General features: G+C 41.1%; 1 protein-coding gene across 2 annotated transcripts in view; it reads left to right on the forward strand.

Moving 5' to 3' along the window:
• LOC121579957 (transcriptional regulator ATRX) overlaps positions 1-16,484 on the forward strand; it is a 55,356-nt gene extending 38,872 nt beyond the window's left edge. For both annotated transcript variants that reach the window (XM_041894974.2, XM_041894975.2), the window contains 11 exons: positions 4,462-4,607; positions 4,751-4,907; positions 5,035-5,135; positions 5,257-5,365; positions 5,583-5,760; positions 14,226-14,420; positions 15,017-15,160; positions 15,407-15,526; positions 15,662-15,757; positions 15,890-16,018; positions 16,134-16,484. In XM_041894974.2, the coding sequence (XP_041750908.1) occupies positions 4,462-4,607; positions 4,751-4,907; positions 5,035-5,135; positions 5,257-5,365; positions 5,583-5,760; positions 14,226-14,420; positions 15,017-15,160; positions 15,407-15,526; positions 15,662-15,757; positions 15,890-16,018; positions 16,134-16,250 (1,492 nt within the window). In that variant the 3' untranslated portion in view covers positions 16,251-16,484. The remainder of the gene's footprint in view (positions 1-4,461; positions 4,608-4,750; positions 4,908-5,034; positions 5,136-5,256; positions 5,366-5,582; positions 5,761-14,225; positions 14,421-15,016; positions 15,161-15,406; positions 15,527-15,661; positions 15,758-15,889; positions 16,019-16,133) is intronic.
• The last annotated feature ends 9,424 nt before the right edge of the window (positions 16,485-25,908 follow it).

Raw genomic sequence — 25,908 nt, forward strand, 5'->3', positions numbered from 1 at the left:
AGATCTTGCATGGAGCCCCAGGCCGAGGGAGATTGACAGTTATTTTGTGTTTCTTCCATTTGCGAATAATCGCACCAACTGTTGTCACCTTCTCACCAAGCTGTTTGGCTATGGTCTTGTAGCCCATTCCAGCCTTGTGTATCGTTTGGAATCTGATTGATTGATTGCTTCTGTGGACAGGTGTCTTTTTATACAGGTAACAAGCTGAGATTAGGAGCACTCCCTTTAAGAGTGTGCTCCTAATCTCAGCTCGTTACCTGTATAAAAGACACCTGGGAGCCAGAAATCTTTCTGATTGAGAGGGGGTCAAATACTTATTTCCCTCATTAAAATGCAAATCAATTTATAAAATTTTTGACATGTGTGTTTCTGGATTTTTTTGTTGTTATTCTGACTCTCACTGTTCAAATAAACCTACCATTAAAATTATAGACTGATCATTTCTTTGTCAGTGGGAAAACGTACAAAATCAGCAGTGAATCAAAAACTTTTTTCCCTCACTGTATATGGTATACCGCCCAAGCCTACACTTAAGCAGTCCACAAAGTTAATGCGTGTCCCATGTGCGCTTGGTGGAGTCCGATTTATTTGTATTAATTTTTTGCAACGCGCACCTTTTGGTAACATGATACCTCGCCTGTCCATTCGTTTCTAGACTCCCAAAAAGCAAACTTCACAAGGAGGCGATAGCAGAGGTTTGCTTTTTGTTGTCTGCCCATTTGTGGTAAAGGAAAAAAATTTCACATTGACAACAACATCATCACCACTGCAAGCAAATTTGAAAGAAAACCAACTGCATATTTAAATAATAGCTACATATAATGAAAGTTTAGGTTTGTTTTACATTACGTCATTTTGTGCCTTCCAGTAGACTGTAGGCTACACTGCTAGCATCTTGCTAGCTACACTACATGACCAAAAGTATGTGGACACCTGCTCGTCGAACATCTTGTTCCAAAATCATGTGCATTAATATGGAGTTGGTCCCCCCTTTGCTGCTATAACAGCTTCCACTCTTCTGGGAAGATGTTGGAACATTGCTGCAGGGACTTGCTTCTATTCAGCCACAAGCATTAATGAGGTCGGGCACTGATGTTGGGCGATTAGGCCTAGCTCGCAGTCGGCGTTCCATTTCATCCCAAAGGTGTTCGATGGGGTTGAGGTCAGGGCTCTGTGCAGGCCAGTCAAGTTCTTCCACACCGATCTCGATTAACCATTTCTGTATGGACCTCGCTTTGTGCATGGGGGCATTGTCATGCTGAAACAGGAAAGGGCCTTCCCCAAACTGTTGCCACAAGTTGGAAGCACAGAATTGTCTAGAATATCATTGTATGATGTAGCGTTAAGATTTCCCTTCACTGGAACTAAGGGGCCTAGCCCGAACCATGAAAAACAGCCCCAGACTATTATTCCTCCACCAAACTTTACAGTTGGCACTATGCATTGGGGCAGGTAGCGTTCTCCTGGCATCCGCCAAACCCAGATTTGTCCGTCGGACTGCCAGATGGTGAAACGTGATTCATCACTCCAGAGAACGCATTTCCACTGCTCCAGAGTACAATGGCGGCGAGCTTTACACCACTCCAGCTTGGCATTGCGCATGGTGATCTTAGGCTTGTGTGCGGCTGCTCGGCCATGGAAACCCATTTCATGTAGCTCCCGACAAACAGTTATTGTGCTGACGTTGCTTCCAGAGGCAGTTTGGAACTCGTTAGTGAGTGTTGCAACCGAGGACAGATGATTTTTACGCGCTTCAGCACTCGGCAGTCCTGTTCTGTGAGCTTGTGTGGCCTATCACTTCGCGACTGAGCCGTTGTTGCTCCTAGACTTTTCCACTTCACAATAACAGCACTTACAGTTGAACGGGCAGCTCTAGCAGTGCAGAAATTTGACGAACTGACTTGTTGGAAAGGTGGCATCCTATGACGGTGCCACGTTGAAAGTCACTGAGCATTAAGGCCATTCTACTGCCAATATTTGTCTATGGAGATTGCATGGCTGTGTGCTCGATTTTATACACCTGTCAGCGATGGGTGTGGCTGAAGTAGCTGAATCCACTAATTTGAAGGGGTGTCCACACACTTTGTATATATATAGTGTATCTGGCTAAAAACAGCAAGCAAGCTAGCCTTTTAGCTTCCCACATCGTAGCCATGTGAAATTATCTGATTTTTAAATAATATGCCCTGGCATATACAGTGGGGAAAAAAAGTATTTAGTCAGCCACCAATTGTGCAAGTTCTCCCACTTAAAAAGATGAGAGAGACCTGTAATTTTCATCATAGGTACACGTCAACTATGACAGACAAATGAGAAAAAAAATCCAGAAAATCACATTGTAGGATTTTTAATGAATTTATTTGCAAATTATGGTGGAAAATAAGTATTTGGTCAATAACAAAAGTTTCTCAATACTTTGTTATATACCTTTTGTTGGCAATGACACAGGTCAAACATTTTCTGTAAGTCTTCACAAGGTTTTCACACACTGTTGCTGGTATTTTGGCCCATTCCTCCATGCAGATCTCCTCTAGAGCAGTGATGTTTTGGGGCTGTCGCTGGGCAACACAGACTTTCAACTCCCTCCAAAGATTTTCTATGGGGTTAAGATCTGGAGACTGGCTAGGCCACTCCAGGACCTTGAAATGCTTCTCACGAAGCCACTCCTTCGTTGCCCGGGCGGTGTGTTTGGGATCATTGTCATGCTGAAAGACCCAGCCACGTTTCATCTTCAATGCCCTTGCTGATGGAAGGAGGTTTTCACTCAAAATCTCACGATACATGGCCCCATTCATTCTTTCCTTTACACGGATCAGTCATCCTGGTCCCTTTGCAGAAAAACAGCCCCAAAGCATGATGTTTCCACCCCCATGCTTCACAGTAGGTATGGTGTTCTTTGGATGCAACTCAGCATTCTTTGTCCTCCAAACACGACGAGTTGAGTTTTTACCAAAAACTTATATTTTGGTTTCATCTGACCAGATGACATTCTCCCAATTCTCTTCTGGATCATCCAAATGCACTCTAGCAAACTTCAGACGGGCCTGGACATGTACTGGCTTAAGCAGGGGGACACGTCTGGCACTGCAGGATTTGAGTCCCTGGCGGCGTAGTGTGTTACTGATGGTAGGCTTTGTTACTTTGGTCCCAGCTCTCTGCATGTCATTCACTAGGTCCCCCTGTGTGGTTCTGGGATTTTTGCTCACCGTTCTTGTGATCATTTTGATCCCACGGGGTGAGATCTTGCGTGGAGCCCCAGATCGAGGGAGATTATCAGTGGTCTTGTATGTCTTCCATTTCCTAATAATAGCTCCCACAGTTGATTTCTTCAAACCAAGCTGCTTACCTATTGCAGATTCAGTCTTCCCAGCCTGGTGCAGGTCTACAATTTTGTTTCTGGTGTCCTTTGACAGCTCTTTGGTCATGGCCATAGTGGAGTTTGGAGTGTGACTGTTTGAGGTTGTGGACAGGTGTCTTTTATACTGATAACAAGTTCAAACAGGTGCCATTAATACAGGTAACGAGTGGAGGACAGAGGAGCCTCTTAAAGAAGAAGTTACAGGTCTGTGAGAGCCAGAAATCTTGCTTGTTTGTAGGTGACCAAATACTTATTTTCCACCATAATTTGCAAATAAATTCATAAAAAATCCTACAATGTGATTTTCTGGAGAAAAAAAATCTAAATTTGTCTGTCATAGTTGACGTGTACCTATGATGAAAATTACAGGCCTCTCTCATCTTTTTAAGTGGGAGAACTTGCACAATTGGTGGCTGACTAAATACTTTTTTCCCCACTGTACTTGCCAGTGTAATTTACAACATTATCCCAGTTTGATATGCAGCTTGAATGTATTGGCTCCCTTATCAGATAAACATAGAATGTAATTTTTCCTCATGGAGAAAATAGGCACATGGCTACAACTGTTTTCACTGTTTCAAAATAGCCTACAATCACATAGGTATTACTTCCAAACAAAATACATTTTGGGGGGGATTCTAATAAGGCTACAACGTTTGGTTTATTGTTTGAACAGTCGCTGAGATTATTTTTTGGTTATCATTGCAAAATGGGCAGTTTATTATTTAAATGTTTTTATGCATAGCCTATAGATCAGCTCAGGAACCAAGCAAGTTGGTTCAGCGTCATTATCTACACAACACTGCCACCACTGCAACGTAAGGAATAATACGTTGCGTTTTAAAATGTGAGTATCGCAAATGTGCATAGCAAGCAACGTAGTTGGGCAGGACTACGTACTACAAGGAGCCGTTCATTTTGTGACGAAAAACAGCATTCACTTACCGCGTTGCGCAGTGATTGCGTTAACTGCGTAGCGTCTGCCGAGTGCTTTAACTGCTACCACAGTGTGATGCTTGAAGTAGGTTATCTATCGCCATCAAAAGGTAATCTCATGCAAATAATAGATTGTTGCCTTTCATACTTTCCTTTGTCCCACTCAGTAAAGAGAAGGAGAACAAGGGACAATTGCGGAATGCTGATGAAAAAAGCAATGATGTGGACGTGATCCTGGTGTGGAACAGCACATCAAAGGGTGTCAATGTGGAAGGAGACCAGCGAGCAGGTCCACTGGTTCCAGTGGTAGAAGGTAGTAGTCTTTTAAATTACATTTTACATTACCTTCTTGTGTTACAATTGAACATTTTAAAATTATTTAAATGATGAATTCATTAATATAAGGTGATCTTATTCATATGAGGTCAGTGGTGATATTGTATGCTCTGTGTTCAGCGGTGAGAGCGTCCACCAGTTTCAGGCCTGACAGTCCGGCTGCAGACTGGTACAAGGATATGCTGAGTGACTCTGATGCCACCATCCTGGGACACTCAGGGAAGATGGTGCTGCTGTTTGAGATTCTCGGAATGGCAGAGGAACTGGACGACAAACTGTAAGTGTGCTTGAGAAATGCATTCAGGCACCAGGGAGATATTTCAAAAAATAACGATCAAGTTTGCCAGAAGTTTACAGAGCGTCTTCGTCAATTTCTGTTTGCATTTTTGTTTGTATATTCACAGGTTGGTATTCAGTCAATCCTTGATCTCATTAGACATGATTGAAGATTTCTTGGACCTCGCTAACAAAGCCAAAAACAACGGACAATCATCCCTATACAAAGGTACCATTCCCATTGGCTGTTCAAATATTCAAACATATGTTATAGTGTTAGAAAACAATTGTTTTCTTCAGAGAGTCTATAATTGTGTTATAATTTATATGTTTCCTTTTCCAAACTGTAGGTGATGGCAGCTGGATCAGAAACACTGACTATTACCGTATTGATGGGTCCACCAGCGCCACATCCAGGAAGAAATGGGCTGAAGAGTTCAATGATGCCACCAATGAGCGGTACGTCTCTGTCTGACTGATGTACTATTCTACATCTCAAATTTCACTGTGCCAAACCTCAACACAGTATTTAGCGTAACACTTTACTTAGTATTGTATTATTATTCATGACAAGGCATCAGTAATTGTAGACGTAGTGTAATTTCTTGAGATGGTCTGTTTAAGATTCTACTCACACTCACTCCTTTGATTTCATTTCTTACCCCTTTACTTTCAGAGGTCGTCTGTTTCTCATCTCGACAAGAGCTGGGTCCCTTGGGATTAATCTGGTAGCAGCTAACAGGGTCATAATTTTTGACGCTTCATGGAACCCCTCCTACGACATCCAGAGCATCTTCAGGGTGTACCGTTTTGGACAGCTAAAGGCTGTGTTTGTCTACCGCTTCTTGGCTCAGGTAATCACATCTCCTATGCACTCCATCTCCTGTAATATGATTGTGGGACACATTTTGTGTTTATTACATATACAGTCAAATCTGAAATTGTTGATAAGATTTGCAAAAAATACTATAAAATAAATACAAATACTGAGCTATATTGTATGCAAAAAAATTAACAAATTGGTCCGAGATTTTGTTAAACGAGTAAAAAATAAAAATGGGTGTCCAAATTATTGGCACCCCTAACGATTCTTATAAATATAATCAAACAATGTGATCTGCATTAACATTCTACTTTTTAAAGTTAAAGGCCAGGCACCACACCCTAATAGGGGATTTTCCCCCATTAATCATATCACAATCAACTTTTACCAGTTGAATATAGATACGCATAATACGTTTTGGTTATTAAAATGTTTCTGAAATATTGTATCGGAATATGCAAATTAGGTAATATTTCATTAAATATTCACATTTTACATATCCCGCAAAAAAAAAATTGGTTCACTGGATTAAGTCAGCGTAAATATTTAGGTAAAATGGTCCTGAAACCTTCATACAGACATAAAGGGGAAACAATAGTATCGATTTAATGTACAAAAACCACCACTTTTTGAGTTACGAGGTTTGCATCCGACAGTGCCTATTTGCATATCCCGCAAATCCATTTTTCGGGACACTGGATTAAGTCTGTGTAAATATTAGGACCGGACTTACTCAGAGCAGATTGTGGATAAATACTTTTTTCATCTTTCTATCTGTAAAATACTAAAGACATAAAATGAATTTTGGTATATTTTTCGAAAGAAAATGTTACCTAGAATAACAAATTGACAACATATCAACAATTCCCTCTGGGAAAGTCTCGAGAATATATCCAAGGATAAATCTGGTGAATATAGATGCTTCTGAAGCTGAGGAAAATGAGTCTGACTTTCGGTAAATGGCAGTTAAAGACAAGTACACTGAATTTAGACTACCAAACATCTATTTAGACCCAATCACCATCTCTTCAAAGTACGTTACTACATATGGTCCAGTTTGTTACATTCTCTATGAAATTGTCTTTTAAATTGTGTAATTCAGTGAAGTGAGCTTTGAAATTTTGGATGAAGGCAATGTCGATTTTCAAGTGGTTAAACTAAATGAAGTTTCTATGACGGTAGTATGATAAACTACAAGAAAATATAAATTTTCATTAATATTTTGACATTTGTATGTTTTTACTTTTTGAAAATACTAATATTAGTGGACCAAAATACCAACAAATCTAAAAATGGATAGGTAGATGCAAAATGTCATTTCAGCCTGTGGTGCCTGGCATTAAGGAAATGTATTTTGGCCTTTCATGGCTTCCTGTTTCACTGGGGTATAAAAATGAGGTAACATGCATGTTGTTAGGTTCTGAACAAACAGAGTAAAAACTAAGCTCAAACCAAGTTTATTCACCCACTGGGTCATACAGCTGCAAAGACAAAGCATGATTACAGAAGCACATACAGTTGAAGTCGGAAGTTTACATACACCTTAGCCAAATACATTTAAACTCAGTTTTTCACAATTCCTGACATTTAATCCTAGTACAAATTCCCTGTCTTAGGTCAGTTAGGATCACCACTTTATTTTAAGAATGTGAAATGTCATAATAATAGTAGAGAGTGATTTATTTCAGCTTTTATTTATTTCATCACATTCCCAGTGGGTCAGAAGTTTACATACACTCAATTAGTATTTGGTAGCATTGCCTTTAAATTGTTTAACTTGGGTCAAACGTTTCGGGTAGCCTTCCACAAGCTTCCCACAATAAGTTGGGTGAATTGTGGCCCATTCCTCCTCACAGAGCTGGTGTAACTGAGTCAGGTTTGTAAGCCTCCTTGCTCGCACACGCTTTTTCAGTTCTGCCCACACATTTCCTATAGGATTGAGGTCAGGGCTTTGTGATGGCCACTCCAATACCTTGACTTTGTTGTCCTTAAGCCATTTTGCCACAACATTGGAAGTATGCTTGGGGTTATTGTCCATTTGGAAGACCCATTTGCGACCAAGCTTTAACTTCCTGACTGATGTCTTGAGATGTTGCTTCAATATATCCACATAATTTTCCTTCCTCATGATGCCATCTATTTTGTGAAGTGCACCAGTCCCCCCTGCAGCAAAGCACAATGAACTTTTTTTCTGAGGTCTTGGCTGATTTCTTTTGATTTTCCCATGATGTCAAGCAAAGAGGCACTGAGTTTGAAGCTAGGCCTTGAAATACATCCACAGGTACACCTTCAATTGACTCAAATGATGTCAATTAGCCTATCAGAAGCTTCTAAAGCCATGACATAATTTTCTGGAATTTTCCAAGCTGTTTAAAGGCACAGTCAACTTAGTGTATGTGAACTTCTGACCCACTGGAATTGTGATACAGTGAAGTATAATTGAAATAATCTGTCTGTAAACAATTGTTGGAAAAATTACTTGTCATGCACAAAGTAGATGTCCTAACCGACTTGCCAAAACTGTAGTTTGTTAACAAAAAATGTATGGAGTGGTTAAAAAACAAGTTTTAATGACTCCAACCTAAGTGTATGTAAACTTCCGACTTCAACTGTATATTTATAACCTCCTACTAGGAAGGGTCAACTCCTTACACATCTAGACAGCCAATACATCTCTGTTGCTAGGCAGGAACTTAATTGCTTCCTCTCACTGGTGTAGTCATGGCCCTGCCTGATGCTAGAACCTTTGTGGGCGTGGAAGTGTACAGTGCATTCAGAAAATATTCAGACCCCTTCACTTTTTCCACATTTTGTTATGTTATAGCCTTATTCTAAAATGGATTAAATAGTCCCCCCCTCATCAATCTACACACCATACCCCATAATGACAAAGCAAAAACAGGTTTTTAGAAAATTGCAAAGAAAAAGCCATATGTCAGACTGGCCAATAAAAAGAAAAGATGGGCAGTCTGAGATATGGCTTTTTCTTTGCAACTCTTCCTAGAAGGTCAGCATCCCGGAGTCGCCACTTCACTGTTGAGGTTGAGACTGGTGTTTTGCGGGTACTATTTAATGAAGCTGCCAGTTGAGGATCTGTGAGGCGCCTGTTTCTCAAACTAGACACTAATGTATTTGTCCTCTTGCTCAGTTGTGCACCGGGGCCTCCCACTCCTCTTTTTATTCTGGTTAGAGCGAGTTTGCGCTGTTCTGTGAAGGGAGTAGTACACAGCGTTGTACGAGATCTTCAGTTTCTTGGCAATTTCTCGCATGGAATAGCCTTCATTTCTCAGAACAAGAATAGACTGACGAGTTTCAGAAGAAAGTTCTTTGTTTCTGGCCATTTTGAGCCTGTAATCGAACCCACAATTGCTGATGCTCCAGATACTCAACTAGTCTCAAGAAGGCCAGTCTTATTGCTTCTTTAATCAGCACAACAGTTTTCAGCTGTGCTAACATAATTGTAAAATGGTTTTCTAATGATCAATTAGCCTTTTAAAATGATAAACTTGGATTAGCAAACACAATATGCCATTGGAACACAGGACTGATGGTTGCTGATAATGGGCCTCTGTACGCCTATGTAGATATTCCATAAAAAATCAGCCGTTTCCAGCTACAATAGCCATTTACAACATTAACAATGTCTACACTGTATTTCTGATCAATTTGATGTTATTTTAATGGACAAAAAAATAGCTTTTCTTTCGAAAACAAGGACATTTTTAAGTGACCCCAAACTTTTGAACTGTAGTGTAAGTATTCAGACCCTTTATTCAGTACAGTGTTGAGACACCTTTGGCAGCGATTACAGCCTCGAGACTTCTTTGGTATGACGCTACAAGCTTGGCACACCTGTATTTGGGGAGTTTCTCCTGTTCTTATTTGCCGATCCTCTACCGCTGCACGGCTATTTTCAGGTCTCTACAGAGATGTTTGATCTGGTTCAAGTCCCGGCTCTGGCTGGGCCACTCAAGGACATTGAGACTTGTCACGAAGCCACTCCTGCGTTGTCTTGGCTGTGTGGTTAGGGTCGTGGTCCTGTTGGAAGGTGAACCTTCGCCCCAGTCTGAGGTCCTGAGCGCTCTGGAGCAGGTTTTCATCAAGGATCTCTCTGCACTTTGCTCCATTCATCTTTCCCTCAATCCTGGCTAGTGTCCCAGTCCCTGCCGCTGAAAAACATCCCCACAGCATGATGCTGCCACCACCATGCTTCACCGTAGGGATGGTGCCAGGTTTCCCCCAGATGTGACGCTTGGCATTCAGGCCAAAAAGTTCAATATTGGTTTCATCAGACCAGAGAATGTTGTTTCTCATGGTCTGAGAGTCTTTAGGTGCCTTTTGGCAGATTCCAAGCGGGCTGTCATGCTTTTTACTGAAGAATGGCTTCCTTCTGGCCACTCTACCATAAAGGCTGATTGGTGCAGTGCAGCAGAGATGGTTGTCTTTCTGGAAGGTTCTGCCATCTCCACAGAGGAACTCTGGAGCTCTGTCAGTGACCATCGGGTTCTTGGTCACCTCCCTGACCAAGGCCCTTCTCCCCGATTGCTCAGTTTGGCCGGGCGGCCAGCGCTAGGAAGAGTCTTGGTGGTTCCAAACTTCTTCCATTTAAGAATGATGGAGGCCACTGTGTTCTTGGCGACCTTCAATGCTGCAGTAATATTTTGGTACCCTTCCCTAGATATGTGCCTCGACACAATCCTGTTTTGGAGCTCTACAGACAATTCCTTCGACCTCATGGCTTGGTTTTTGCTCTGACATGCACTGTCAATTGTGGGACCTTATATACAGTGGGGGAAAAAGTATTTAGTCAGCCACCAATTGTGCAAGTTCTCCCACTTAAAAAGATGAGAGAGGCCTGTAATTTTCATCATAGGTACACGTCAACTATGACAGACAAATTGAGATTTTTTTTCTCCAGAAAATCACATTGTAGGATTTTTAATGAATTTATTTGCAAATTATGGTGGAAAATAAGTATTTGGTCACCTACAAACAAGCAAGATTTCTGGCTCTCACAGACCTGTAACTTCTTCTTTAAGAGGCTCCTCTGTCCTCCACTCGTTACCTGTATTAATGGCACCTGTTTGAACTTGTTATCAGTATAAAAGACACCTGTCCACAACCTCAAACAGTCACACTCCAAACTCCACTATGGCCAAGACCAAAGAGCTGTCAAAGGACACCAGAAACAAAATTGTAGACCTGCACCAGACTGGGAAGACTGCATCTGCAATAGGTAAGCAGCTTGGTTTGAAGAAATCAACTGTGGGAGCAATTATTAGGAAATGGAAGACATACAAGACCACTGATAATCTCCCTCGATCTGGGGCTCCACGCAAGATCTCACCCCGTGGGGTCAAAATGATCACAAGAGCGGTGAGCAAAAATCCCAGAACCACACGGGGGGACCTAGTGAATGACCTGCAGAGAGCTGGGACCAAAGTAACAAAGCCTACCATCAGTAACACACTACGCCGCCAGGGACTCAAATCCTGCAGTGCCAGACGTGTCCCCCTGCTTAAGCCAGTACATGTCCAGGCCCATCTGAAGTTTGCTAGAGTGCATTTGGATGATCCAGAAGAGGATTGGGAGAATGTCATATGGTCAGATGAAACCAAAATATATATTTTTGGTAGAAAGTCAACTTGTCGTGTTTGGAGGACAAAGAATGCTGAGTTGCATCCAAAGAACACCATACCTACTGTGAAGCATGGGGGTGGAAATGCAAAGGGACCAGGACGACTGATCCGTGTAAAGGAAAGAATGAACGGGGCCATGTATCGTGAGATTTTGAGTGAAAACCTCCTTCCATCAGCAAGGGCATTGAAGATGAAACGTGGCTGGGTCTTTCAGTATGACAATGATCCCAAACACACCGCCCAGGAAACGAAGGAGTGGCTTCGTAAGAAGCATTTCAAGGTCCTGGAGTGGCCTAGCCAGTCTCCAGATCTCAACCCCATAGAAAATCTTTGGAGGGAGTTGAAAGTCCGTGTTGCCCAGCGACAGCCCCAAAACATCACTGCTCTAGAGGAGATCTGCATGGAGGAATGGGCCAAAATACCAGCAACAGTGTGTGAAAACCTTGTGAAGACTTACAGAAAACGTTTGACCTGTGTCATTGCCAACAAAGGGTATATAACAAAGTATTGAGAAACTTTTGTTATTGACCAAATACTTATTTTCCACCATAATTTGCAAATAAATTCATAAAAAATCCTACAATGTGATTCTTTTGAATTTTCTTTCTCATTTTGTCTGTCATAGTTGACGTGTACCTATGATGAAAATTACAGGCCTCTCATCTTTTTAAGTTGGAGAACTTGCACAATTGGTGGCTGACTAAATACTTTTTTCCCCCACTGTAGACAGGTGTGTGCCTTTCCAAATCATGTCCATTCAATTGAATTTACCACAGGTGGACTCTAATCAAGTTGTAGAAACATCTCAAGGATGATCAATGGGAACAGGATGCACCTGAGCTCAATTTCGAGTCTCATAGCAAAGGGTCTGAATACTTATGTAAATAAGGTATTTCTGTTTAGTTGTTTATATAAATTTGCAAACATTTCAAAAAACCTGTTTTCGCTTTGTCATTATGGGGTATTGTGTGTAAATTGATGAGGTGGAAAAAATAATTTCATCTATTTTAGAATAAGACTAACATAACAAAATGTGGAAAAGCTGTCCTGCCCTATCAAGAACTGACTATTGCCCTTTGCCTCCCTCTTTACAACATGGAACAGAATTTGAACTTTCTGCACTTCCCCTTGTCTCACTCAGGAACTTTCTATACACCAAGTTCCTATTCACCCTTCATTGACACCAACCTATACATTCCTTATACATGTAAAGTAATCAATAAGTTCTAGTATGGTAACATGAATAAGTATATTTCAAGCTAGAATCCAACAATGTAAAATCCATTTGTCATCCATCAGCATGGGGACTGGCAAATGAAAAGAGACAAATGGTTGTTGATTTTTTAGTAATAAACCAAATATATCACTCACTATTAGGGCAACAATTAAGAAGTTTAACGCCACTGGTACAGTGGTAAACTTTCCTGGTAGAGGACCCAAGTGTATCTTGTCCCCACGCACAGTGAGGAAGATGGTTCAGGAGACACAGAAAAGTCGAAGGGCCACAGTTGGAGATCTGAGAACTTGGTTGCATCTTGGGGTCACCATGTCTCCAAATCTACAATTACACGCCACCTCCATGTCAATAGGCTATTTGGAAGGGTTGTCATAAAAAAGCCTTTATTGAGAGTAACCAACAAATGTTAACGCTCAGAGTTTGCTAAACGGCCTTGTTGTATTGGAACCAGGTGCTATGGTCAGATGAGACGAAAATAGAGCTCATACATACTGTAAAATATGGGGGTGGATCTTTGATCTTATGGGGCTGTTTTGTTTCCACTGGTCCTGAGGCACTTGTTATGGCGCCCGCATGCTCCCCAGACGAAACAGTTTGTGCATATATTATGACAACATTTTGTGACGTTTTTGTTCGTCTTGGACTTCGGCAAGTGTTCTTTCGAGTACACATTTTTTTCTCGAGGCAAGCCAAAGTCGGTAGCCGAAGTCTACGCCCCCTCGTCAGCGTTTGGTCAACAGTAGGTATTCTTCAATTAAGTGCCTGTTGTCATTCGACGAGAGACGACTCATTTTTTCACTTGAGAAATATTGCACCAAACATCCTAGTCAGATGCGAAATTGTGATTTCTTGAGATAGATTAATTCTGACTATTTTGTAAAGTGTATACTGGCTACGGCATCTCAAAATGGACAAACAGTACTATTGCCGCTTTTTTCTCATTTTTCAAGCGAAGGTCTTTTAAGGGAGTATGTGACCACACTTGTTTGGTTCAGCTAGCTGAGGTCGGCTAAGCGCCAGCCGAACTGAAGCATGCTGATGCCTTTAAGGTCCACGGCATCATGAACTCTACCAAGTATCAGGACATTTTAGCCAAAAACCTGGTTACCTCTGCCAGGAAGCTGACACTTGGCCGCAAGTGGATCTTCCAGCAAGACAATGACCCCAAGCACACATCAAAATCCATAAAGAAATGGTTAATTGAAAAATCAACATTTTGGCATTGGCCATCTCAAACCTGTGGTTTGAATTGAAGAGGGCAGTCCATAAGCGCAGACCGAAGGATATCAAGGATCTGGAAAGATTATGTATGGAGGAATGGTCTAAGACTCCTCCCAATGTGTTCTTCAATCTCATAAAACATTACAGAAAAAGGTTAAGTGCTGTTATCCTCACAATGGGAGGGTGCACAAAGTATTGAAAACAGGGGTGCCAATAATGTTGACACAGATTTTTTTTTTAATTACTTAATTATTTTTCTCAGAGCAATTGTATTAGTACAATATAGCTCAGTATTTGTATAATTTATTTTAGTATTTTTTGCTCATCTTTATCATGGGTGACAATTTTGGATGTAACTAATTCTGTAATCACTGATATTAAATTGTTGATTATTTCCAGGGCACCATGGAGGAGAAGATCTACGACCGGCAGGTGGCCAAGCAGTCTCTGTCGTTCCGGGTGGTGGACCAGCAGCAGATACAGAGACACTTCACTCTGTTTGAACTGACGGAGCTTTACATGTTTGAGCCAGACCTGCTGGATGACCCCAACTCTGAGAAGAAGAGCAAGAGGACCACACCCCTGCTGCCCAAGGTGAACAGAGCTACAAATTAAACACACAAGACCATTAGATTCTCAATTGACCCTTCGCTAAGCCCCGCCCCCCCTGGTCACTGTTGCAACCTCTGACATCATTTTCCCGAGAAGCCCAATTCCCCATTCAAGAAATCCCCTCACAATAATCTCAAACTGTGTTTCTAATACACTATGAAATTAAAAAGACTACCAGGAGACTAGTGTTAGAAACGTTTGGTAGTCAATGAGACTGAGAGCTAGCTAACCAGCTGAGCTAGCAAACAATGTAACAAAAGTATAATTTCGGATTCGAAAAATACTTCAACAAGCTCTGCATTTCAGAAATCACAGTAGCAAGTACTCCTGGTAGATTGTTCAATTATTTAGCCATAAAAAAGTAAGTAAATAAATAAGAACTCTGTTTTTGCCATAGCCCTTATTGGCTTTCATGTGATTTAAATGTGAGCTTGTCCGAGGTGTCGGACACGACGACAGTTTCTATCCATTGGAGCGCTGCGATTGGTTGACCAAAATTCTGGGGCATAACTTGGTGAAGGGTGAATTAGTATTTTATCTTCAACAGTAGCGAGTGACATTGTGTGTCTGTTTCCCAGGACATGGTCCTGGCAGAGCTGCTGCAGAGCTGTAAGGAGCAGATTGTCTGCTACCACGAACACGAGTCCCTGCTGGACCACAAAGAGGAGGAGGAGCTCAGTGAGGCCGACCGCAAAGCTGCCTGGGCTGAGTATGAGGCAGAGGTAAAGCAGAACTACTATACATTACACACATTCTCTGACAAGACAGCTACATACGTTTTCATAGACAGTGGTGAGCAGCCTGTAGTAGTCTTTCTCTCTTCTGCTCTTGCCTGTAAACGTTGAGAGACTATGGTTTTGAGTCAATTCAACATCCTTACTTGAACTCTTGTTTATCAAGAAGTAAAGTAGTAATGATATATGTATGATGTGTAAAAACAGGTGTATGTTTGTCTCTCCTCTACGAAGGGTGCATTCATCTTGAACAATGCAGAACACAGCAGCACCAACGTTCCCAGCCCCTCCACCTCTCGTATGGCCAACAACAGTCTGTCATCCCTGTACAAGAAGACTAATGAGCAGCTGAAGGTATTAGCCCCGTCTCACCACCAGACTTGTGTGGAAATCAGTTGCTTATCTCTAAAGTTTATGTTTGGGATTATCTCTCAATAGATAGATGCCTCTCACATCAACATTTGAATGTGTCTCTCTCCTGAATGACAGAACATGATTAATGCCAGCCGTGACAAGGTCAGCGAGGCCATCAAGTCCCTGCATTCCTTAAAGAACCTCTCCCTGGATGACTATGTGTTGCGCTTGGTTAGTCCCTCGTATTATATAACATTAATATGATAATAATAATCTTTCATATTACACTTATGCCTCCCTGAAGTAATGTGTGGAAAAAAATTGAATGTGCATTACAATGACATGTGACTTGTGTTTTTACAGTGGCAAGGTAACCCAAGTCTAGATGAGAAGCAGGTTAGAGCCCTGGCCCAGACCTGGAAAACCAGCAATGACCTAGAGCGGGAGCGAAGACAGGCCATATATCATGACCTTCTCGCAAAACAACAATCAGTAAGCTTCAATTGTCAACAACAACATTGTTGTTCTAATTTTCTTTCTGCTTTTGATATTCCTTTGTAACTTGTAACTACTTAACCCTGCATCTTTCCCTTACTCCCCTCGACAGCTCACAATGTGCATCCAGACCATTTTGACCAGTAGAAAAACTGAAGTGACACAGACTGCCACGGTCACCAATCAGACACCAGCCTTGACAGACTTGGTTAAGAAACCCATGCAGTGAGTCAGGAGAGACGTCTCCAGCCTCAGTCCCCTGTTCCACTAGAGGACACTCTAGTCTAACCACAGTAACTATAGAGGGTACTTACTCCCCCCAAAGGGGTGACAGACAAAACATTTCCGTTAAGGATTTCCTTTATTTTACATTGAAAATGAATGGATGTGGTGGCAGGTAGCCTAGTGGTTAACAGCGTTGGGCCAATAACCGAAAGGTCGCTGGTTCGAATCCCCGAGCCGACTAGGTCTGTGCCCTTGCCGTCAATAATGGCTGATCCCTGGCTGTGACCTCACTCTCCGAGGGTGTCAAAGGGAGAGTGGGATATGCAAAAAATTAATTTCCAATTCACAAATGTGTATAATACACACTTGTACATGTGTGAAATAGGACAAATGTAAGCACCCACCTTATTATTTTTATTATTATGTTCTTTAGCAAAGGTATTATGTTAAAGGGGCAGTGCAGTCAAAATTTGTGATTTTCCTGTTTTTATATATTTCCAGGGCTGTGTATGTAAATATATTTATATTTGTATCAACACACCCACACGATCAGACTGAGCTTTTCAATGGCAAAATGAGGCTCAGGGAAATAAATTATACAAAATATATTTGGAGTTATTTTCATGATATAAACAAAGTGATTTATTAGACATACAGTGTTGATTTATTAACTTAAACACTGCATGGGGGCTTTAAATAAATATTCTGCCTTGGAAAAGGTTTTCCTACGTGATTAATGGTATAATTGTCTGTTTCTCTGATGCTATAATAAAAATATGTTCACAAAACAGTTTTCTTTTTACCATTGTCTAAAATGTTGTGGTCTTTTTTATGGTGGATTTTTTGCTTTGATCGTTACACTTTATTTTATGGTTACAGTGAGAAATTACCAGGCATATGCCTTAAAATAAGATGCTAATAATGATTGCTACTTTTTGGTACTTTTATTTAAGTAATTTAAAAAATACTTAATTTGTAATGTTTGGAGTAAATGTCACTGTTAGTGAGGTACTGAATCACTTCAACATATCCTCTGATACATCCTCTCTCAGCAAACAACACAGATTCAAGTCATAAAAATAGTGTGGGTTATAGGATTGGAGAGATATTGTTCATGAGAATAAGTGTTTGCGCTCAGCAGTTTTGGTTTTACTTTTGTGCAGAGCGGAGGCTAAACTGATGCTACAAAAAGGTTTAATCAAACAGAAGAAAACGGGTCAGAGCCGATAGATAGATAGATAGATAGATAGATAGATGTTTATTTACACAAATATATTAGCCACAATGACGCACTTTGGCAGTTTACAATAACTACAACTAAATTGCAGTGCATCTTACATAATTAAAAGAGAAACTCTTCAATAAAACTACCCCATCTAGTGTCTGTTTAAAAGCCTAAATAATGATGGTATAGTTTTTTTTTTGTGTGTGTTCAGTGTTACATCTGATCTCCTGTAGTTGCTCGTCCTGCCTTGTGATTAAGGAGCGTCCAGATGCTGCACTTGATGAATTTATGAAATTGCTGCTTCCAATTATTGATAAACATGCACCTGTTAAGAAACTGCCTATTAGAACTGTTAAGGCTTCATGGATTGATGAGGAATTGGAAAAACTATATGGTTGAAAGAGATGGGGCAAAAGGAGTGGCTAATAAGTCTGGCTGCTCATCTGACTGGCTGACTTACTGCAAATTGAGAAATGATGTGACTAAATTCAACAAAAAGAAGAAGAAACTGTATTATGAAGCCAATATCAATGATATAAATGGGGGGAACTGGAGTACTTTAAATTATGGGCAGAAAGACGAATTCAACTCCATCTTTCATCATATCAGCTGGCTTATCACAAAACCATTTGATGTTGCCAACTATTTTAATGATTACTTAATTGGCAAACTTGGGCAGGGAATGCCAACAACGAACAGTGAGCCATCGTATTCATGCATAAAAAAATTTACTAATATGAAACAAAAGCATTGTAAGGTTGAATTTCGTAAAATTAGTGTGGGAGAGGTGAATAAATGATTTATCGATCAATAATGGCAAACCTTCTGGCATTGACTACTTAGATGGAAAGCTACTGAGGATGGTAGCTGACTCTATAGCTTCTCCTATCTGTCATATCTTTAATCTGGGCCTAGAGAAAAGTGTTTGTCCTCAAGCCTGGAGGGAAGCCAAAATCATTCCGCTACCCAAGAGTGTTAAAGCAGCCTTTACTGGTTCTAACAGCAGACCTATCAGCTTGCTGCCAGCTCTTAGCAAACTGTTGGAAAAAATTGTGTTTGACCAAGTACAATGCTATTTCTCTGTAAACAAATGAACAACAGACTTTCAGCATGCTTATAGAGAAGGGCACTCAACATGTACTGCACTGAAAAAAATGACTGATGATTGGTTGAAATAAATGTATAATACAAATATTGTGAGAGATGTACTGTTACATTTCAGTGCAGCCTTTGATATTATTGACCATAACCTGTTGTTGAAAACGTATGTGTTATGGCTTTTCAACCTCTGCCATATCGTGGATTCAGAACTATCTATCTAATAGAACTCAAAAGGGTTTTCTTTAATGGAAGCTTCTCTAATGTTAAACATGTAAAGTGTGGTGTACCACAGGGCAGATCTCTAGGCCCTCTACTCTTTTCTATTTTTACCAATGACCTGCCACTGGCATTAAACAAAGCATGTTTGTCCATGTATGCTGATGATTCAACCATATACGCATCAGCAACCACAGCTAATGAAGTCCTTGAAACTCTTAAAGAGTTGCAGTCAGTTTTGGAATGGGTGGCCAGTAATAAACTGGTCCAGAACATCTTTAAAACTAAGAGCATTGTATTTGGTACAAATCATTCTCTAAATTCTAACCTCAGCCGAATCTGGTAAAGAATGGTGTGGCTGTTGAACAAGTTGAGGAGAATAAATTACTTGGTGTTACCTTAGATTGTAAACTGTCATGGTTAAAACATATTGATGTAATGGTTGTAAAGATGGGGAGTGGTCTGACCGTGATCAAGAGATGCTCTGCTTTTTTGACACCTAACTCCACAAAGCAAGTCCTGCAGGCTCTAGTTTTATCTTATCTTTATTATTGTCCAGTTATATGGTCAGGTATGCAAAGAAAGACCTAGTTAAGCTGCAGCTGGCCCAGAACCGAGCGGCACGTCTTGCTCTTCACTGTAATCAGAGAGCTAATATTAATACTATGCATGCCAGTCTCTTGGCTGAGAGTTGAGGAAAGACTGACTGCATCACTTCTTGCTTTTATAAGAAGCATTAACCCATTACAGTCTAAGGCCTGTCTAAGCTGGGGGAGGGGGGGCTCTACTAAGCTATATGGAATTGTTTTAAGAAGGTCATACCAAGGATAATTTTGCTATTTGATTTTGAATTGTAAGACCCCTTGAAGTATCACCCAGAAATATTAAATTATTTGATTAACATTTGTATTTGGCCTTACTGCTATTAGCCCATACAAACGCATTGAATAACATATTCACTGCATGGAACAACAGATAGCCCCCCCAAAAAATATGAAAGAAGTTTGTTCTTAAGTGTCTGTCCTATATCTGAGAGATATAAGAAAGATCAGGAAACATATACAGTTGAAGTCGGAAGTTTACATACACTTTCAACCACTCCACAAATTTATTTTTAACAAACTATAGTTTCGGCAAGTCGGTTAATTTGTGCATGACACAAGTAATTTTTCCAACAATTGTTTACAGACAGATTATTTCACTTATAATTCACTGTATCACAATTCCAGTGGGTCAGAAGTTTACATACACTAAGTTGACTGTGCCTTTAAACAGCTTGGAAAATTCCAGAAAATGATGTCATGGCTTTAGAAGCTTCTGATAGGCTAATTGACCTCATTTGAGTCAATTGGAGGTGTACCTGTGGATGTATTTCAAGGCCTACCTTCAAACTCAGTGCCTCTTTGCTTGACATCATGGGAAAATCAAAAGAAATCAGCCAAGACCTCAGAAAAGAAGTTCATCCTTGGGAGCAATTTCCAAACGCCTGAAGGTACCACGTTCAGCTGTACAAACAATAGTACGCAATATAAACACCATGGGACCACGCAACGGTCATACTGCTCAGGAAGGAGACGCGTTCTGTCTCCTAGAGATGAACGTACTTTGGTGCGAAAAGTGCAAATCAGCAAGGAAGAAGCCACTGCTCCAAAACCGCCATAAAAAAAGCCAGACTACGGTTTGCAACTGCACATGGGGATAAAGATCGTACTTTTTGGAGAAATGTCCTCTGGTCTGATGAAACAAAAATTTAACTGTTTGGCCATAATGACCATTGTTATGTTTGGAGGAAAAAGGGGGAGCTTGCAAGCCGAAGAACACCATCTCAACCGTGAAGCACGGGGGTGGCAGCATCATGCTGTGAGGGTGCTTTGCTGCAGGAGGGACTGGTGCACTTCACAAAATAGATGGTATCATGAGGAAGGAAAATGATGTGGATATATTGAAGCAACATCTCAAGACATCAGTCAGGAAGTTAAAGCTTGGTTGCAAATGGGTCTTCCAAATGGACAATGACTATAAGCATATTTTCAAAGTTGTGGCAAAATGGCTTAAGGACAACAAAGTCAAGGTATTGGAGTGGCCATCACAAAGCCCTGACCTCAATCCTATAGAACATTTGTGGGCAGAACTGAAAAAGCGAGTGCAAGCAAGGAAGCCTACAAACCTGACTCAGTTACATCAGCTCTGTCAGGAGGAATGGGCCAAAATTCACCCAATTTATTGTGGAAGGCTACCCGAAATGTTTGACCCAAGTTAAACAATTTAAAGGCAATGCTACCAAATACTAATTGAGTGTATGTAACTTCTGACCCACTGGGAATGTGATGAAAGAATAAAAGCTTAAATAAATAATTCTCTCTACTATTATTCTGACATTTCACATTCTTAAAATAAAGTGGTGATCCTAACTGACCTAAGACAGGGAATTTTTACTAGGATTAAATGTCAGGAATTGTGAAAAACTGAGTTTAAATGTATTTGGCTAAGGTGTATGTAAACTTTCGACTTCAACTGTGTATATATATAGAGATGTGTGTGTGTGTGTATGTGTATATATATATATGGTGGCTGACTAAAAAGTATTTAGTCAGCCACCAATTGTGCAAGTTCTCCCACTTAAAAAGATGAGAGAGGCCTGTAATTTTCATCATAGGTACACGTCAACTATGACAGACAAAATGAGAAAGAAAAATCCAGAAAATCACATTGTAGGATATTTAATGAATTTATTTGCAAATTATGGTGGAAAATAAGTATTTGGTCAATAACAAAAGTTTCTCAATACTTTGTTATATACCCTTTGTTGGCAATGACACAGGTCAAACGTTTTCTGTAAGTCTTCACAAGGTTTTCACACACTGTTGCTGGTATTTTAGCCCATTCCTCCATGCAGATCTCCTCTAGAGCAGTGATGTTTTGGGGCTGTCGCTGGGCAACACAGACTTTCAACTCCCTCCAAAGATTTTCTATGGGGTTGAGATCTGGAGACTGGCTAGGCCACTCCAGGACCTTGAAATGCTTCTTACGAAGCCACTCCTTTGTTGCCCGGGCGGTGTGTTTGGGATCATTGTCATGCTGAAAGACCCAGCCACGTTTCATCTTCAATGCCCTTGCTGATGGAAGGAGGTTTTCACTCAAAATCTCACGATACATGGCCCCATTCATTATTTCCTTTACATGGATCAGTCGTCCTGGTCCCTTTGCAGAAAAACAGCCCCAAAGCATGATGTTTTCACCCCCATGCTTCACAGTAGGTATGGTGTTCTTTGGATGCAACTCAGCATTCTTTGTCCTCCAAACACGACGAGTTGACTTTTTACCAAAAAGTTATATTTTGGTTTCATCTGACCATATGACATTCTCCCAATCCTCTTCTGGATCATCCAAATGCACTCTAGCAAACTTCAGACGGGCCTGGACATGTACTGGCTTAAGCAGGGGGACACGTCTGTCACTGCAGGATTTGAGTCTCTGCCGGCGTAGTGTGTTACTGATGGTAGGCTTTGTTACTTTGGTCCCAGCTCTATGCAGGTCATTCACTAGGTCCCCCCGTGTGGTTCTGGGATTTTTGCTCACCGTTCTTGTGATCATTTTGACCCCACGGGGTGAGATCTTGCGTGGAGCCCCAGATCGAGGGAGATTATCAGTGGTCTTGTATGTCTTCCATTTCCTAATAATTGCTCCCACAGTTGATTTCTTCAAACCAAGCTGCTTACCTATTGCAGATTCAGTCTTCCCAGCCTGGTGCAGGTCAACAATTTTGTTTCTGGTGTCCTTTGACAGCTCTTTAGTCTTGGCCATAGTGGAGTTTGGAGTGTGACTGTTTGAGGTTGTGGACAGGTGTCTTTTATACTGATAACAAGTTCAAACAGGTGCCATTAATACAGGTAACGAGTGGAGGACAGAGGAGCCTCTTAAAGAAGAAGTTACAGGTCTGTGAGAGCCAGAAATCTTGCTTGTTTGTAGGTGACCAAATACTTATTTTCCACCATAATTTGCAAATAAATTCATAAAAAATCCTACAATGTGATTTTCTGGAAAAGAATTTCTCAATTTGTCTGTCATAGTTGACGTGTACCTATGATGAAAATTACAGGCCTCTCTCATCTTTTTAAGTGGGAGAACTTGCACAATTGGTGGCTGACTAAATACTTTTTTCCCCCACTGTGTGTATACAGTGGGGAGAACAAGTATTTGATACACTGCCGATTTTGCAGGTTTTCCTACTTACAAAGCATTTAGAGTTCTGTAATCTTTATCATAGGTACACTTCAACTGTGAGAGACGGAATCTAAAACAAAAATCCAGAAAATCACATTGTATGATTTTTAAGTAATTAATTTGCATTTTATTGCATGACATAAGTATTTGATCACCTACCAACCAGTAAGAATTCCGGCTCTCACAGACCTGTTAGTTTTTCTTTAAGAAGCCCTCCTGTTCTCCACTCATTACCTGTATTAACTGCACCTGTTTGAACTCGTTACCTTTATAAAAGACACCTGTCCACACACTCAATCAAACAGACTCCAACCTCTCCACAATGGCCAAGACCAGAGAGCTGTGTAAGGACATCAGGGATAAAATTGTAGACCTGCACAAGGCTGGGATGGGCTACAGGACAATAGGCAAGCAGCTTGGTGAGAAGGCAACAACTGTTGGCGCAATTATTAGAAAATGGAAGAAGTTCAAGATGACGGTCAATCACCCTCGGTCTGGGGCTCCATGCAAGATCTCACCTCGTGGGGCATCAATGATCATGAGGAAATTGAGGGATCAGCCCAGAACTACACGGCAGGACCTGGTCAATGACCTGAAGAGAGCTGGGACCACAGTCTCAAAGAAAACCATTAGTAACACACTACGCCGTCATGGATTAAAATCCTGCAGCGCACGCAAGGTCCCCCTGCTCAAGCCAGCGCATGTCCAGGCCCGTCTGAAGTTTGCCAATGACCATCTGGATGATCCAGAGGAGGAATGGGAGAAGGTCATGTGGTCTGATGAGACAAAAATAGAGCTTTTGGTCTAAACTCCACTCGCCGTGTTTGGAGGAAGAAGAAGGATGAGTACAACCCCAAGAACACCATCCCAACCGTGAAGCATGGAGGTGGAAACATCATTCTTTGGGGATGCTTTTCTGCAAAGGGGACAGGACGACTGCACCGTATTGAGGGGAGGATGGATGGGGCCATGTATCGCGAGATCTTGGCCAACAACCTCCTTCCCTCAGTAAGAGCATTGAAGATGGGTCGTGGCTGGGTCTTCCAGCATGACAACGACCCGAAACACACAGCCAGGGCAACTAAGGAGTGGCTCCGTAAGAAGCATCTCAAGGTCCTGGAGTGGCCTAGCCAGTCTCCAGACCTGAACCCAATAGAACATCTTTGGAGGGAGCTGAAAGTCCGTATTGCCCAGCGACAGCCCCGAAACCTGAAGGATCTGGAGGAGGTCTGTATGGAGGAGTGGGCCAAAATCCCTGCTGAAGTGTGTGCAAACCTGGTCAAGACCTACAGGAAACGTATGATCTCTGTAATTGCAAACAAAGGTTTCTGTACCAAATATTAAGTTCTGCTTTTCTGATGTATCAAATACTTATGTCATGCAATTAAATGCAAATTAATTACTTAAAAATCATACAATGTGATTTTCTGGATTTTTGTTTTAGATTCTGTCTCTCACAGTTGAAGTGTACCTATGATAAAAATTCCAGACCTCTACATGCTTTGTAAGTAGGAAAACCTGCAAAATCGGCAGTGTATCAAATACTTGTTCTCCCCACTGTATGTATATATATATATATATATATATATATATATATATATATATATATATATATATATATATATATATATTTACATGTATTTAACCCCCTTATTTATGGCACTAAACAGTCTCCATACATACAGTACTTCCATTAATTTTTTCAAGTGGTACCGGGGGACCTTCAGACAAGTCTTGAGAGGCCTATGGGCGTCCTAGAGCAAAACAACTGACATGTACATGTTCGTGAGAGTCTCACCTCATATTAATGTGTAGCCGAAACTGTTCGGACGCTACAGACAAAAGTTGGCAGATCGGCTGTACCTACTTCAGACGAGTCCCAAGACGCTTGTGGGGGTCGTAGCAAAAATGGAGAACACCATGGTGTTCATGAGCGTCTCATCTTTCCATATAGGGGTCATAATAGTTTGTAGGCCAAACCATTCGGACAATACAGACAGGATGTCTTACGGTATGATAAACACCGCTTTAGCTCTGTCACCTTTCACCACAGATGCAGAAGTGCGACATCTGCGGCTGCGGTGGATTGAGATGCATCCAATGCAACAAAAAAAACATATCTCTAGCTAAACGGACAGATTTTTATGGGGATATTGTATTATGCTAATTTGATTTTTCTGCTGGGCAGGGATGTCCACTCTGGAAATTCCAAATAGTTTGCATAGTCAACTTACACACAGCACTGACACACACACTTACCCCACCAGACATGCCCCCAGGGGTCTTTTCACAGTCCCCAGGTCCAGAACAAATTCATACAAACGTACAGTATTATACAGAGCCACGAGTGCATGGAACTCCCTTCCATCTCATATAGCGCAAGTGCACAGCAAACCTGGTTTCATAAAACAAATAAAGCAACACCTCACGGCACAACGCCTCTCCCCCATGTGACCTACTTGGTGTATGTATGTACAATTTGTAAGTCGCTCTGGATAAGAGCGTCTGCTAAATGACGTAAATGTAAATGTAAATGTACTGACGTACAGTACCAGTCAAAAGTTTGGAAACACCTACTCTTTCAAGGGTTTTTGTTTATTTTGACTATTTTCTACATTGTAGAATAATAGTGAAGACAACAAAATGATGGAATAACACATATGGAATCATGTAGTAACCAAAAAAGTGTTAAACAAATCAAAATATATTTTATATTCTTCAAAGTAGCCACCCTTTGCCTTGATGACAGCTTTGCACACTCTTGGCATTCTCTCAACCAGCTTCACATGGAATGCTTTTCCAACGGTCTTGAAGGAGTTCCCACATATACTGAGCACTTGTTGGCTGCTTTTCCTTCACTCTGCGGTCCAACTCATCCCAAACCATCTCAATTGGG

The sequence above is a fragment of the Coregonus clupeaformis genome, chromosome 13 (genome assembly GCF_020615455.1).
Source record: "Coregonus clupeaformis isolate EN_2021a chromosome 13, ASM2061545v1, whole genome shotgun sequence".
NCBI lineage: Eukaryota > Metazoa > Chordata > Actinopteri > Salmoniformes > Salmonidae > Coregonus > Coregonus clupeaformis.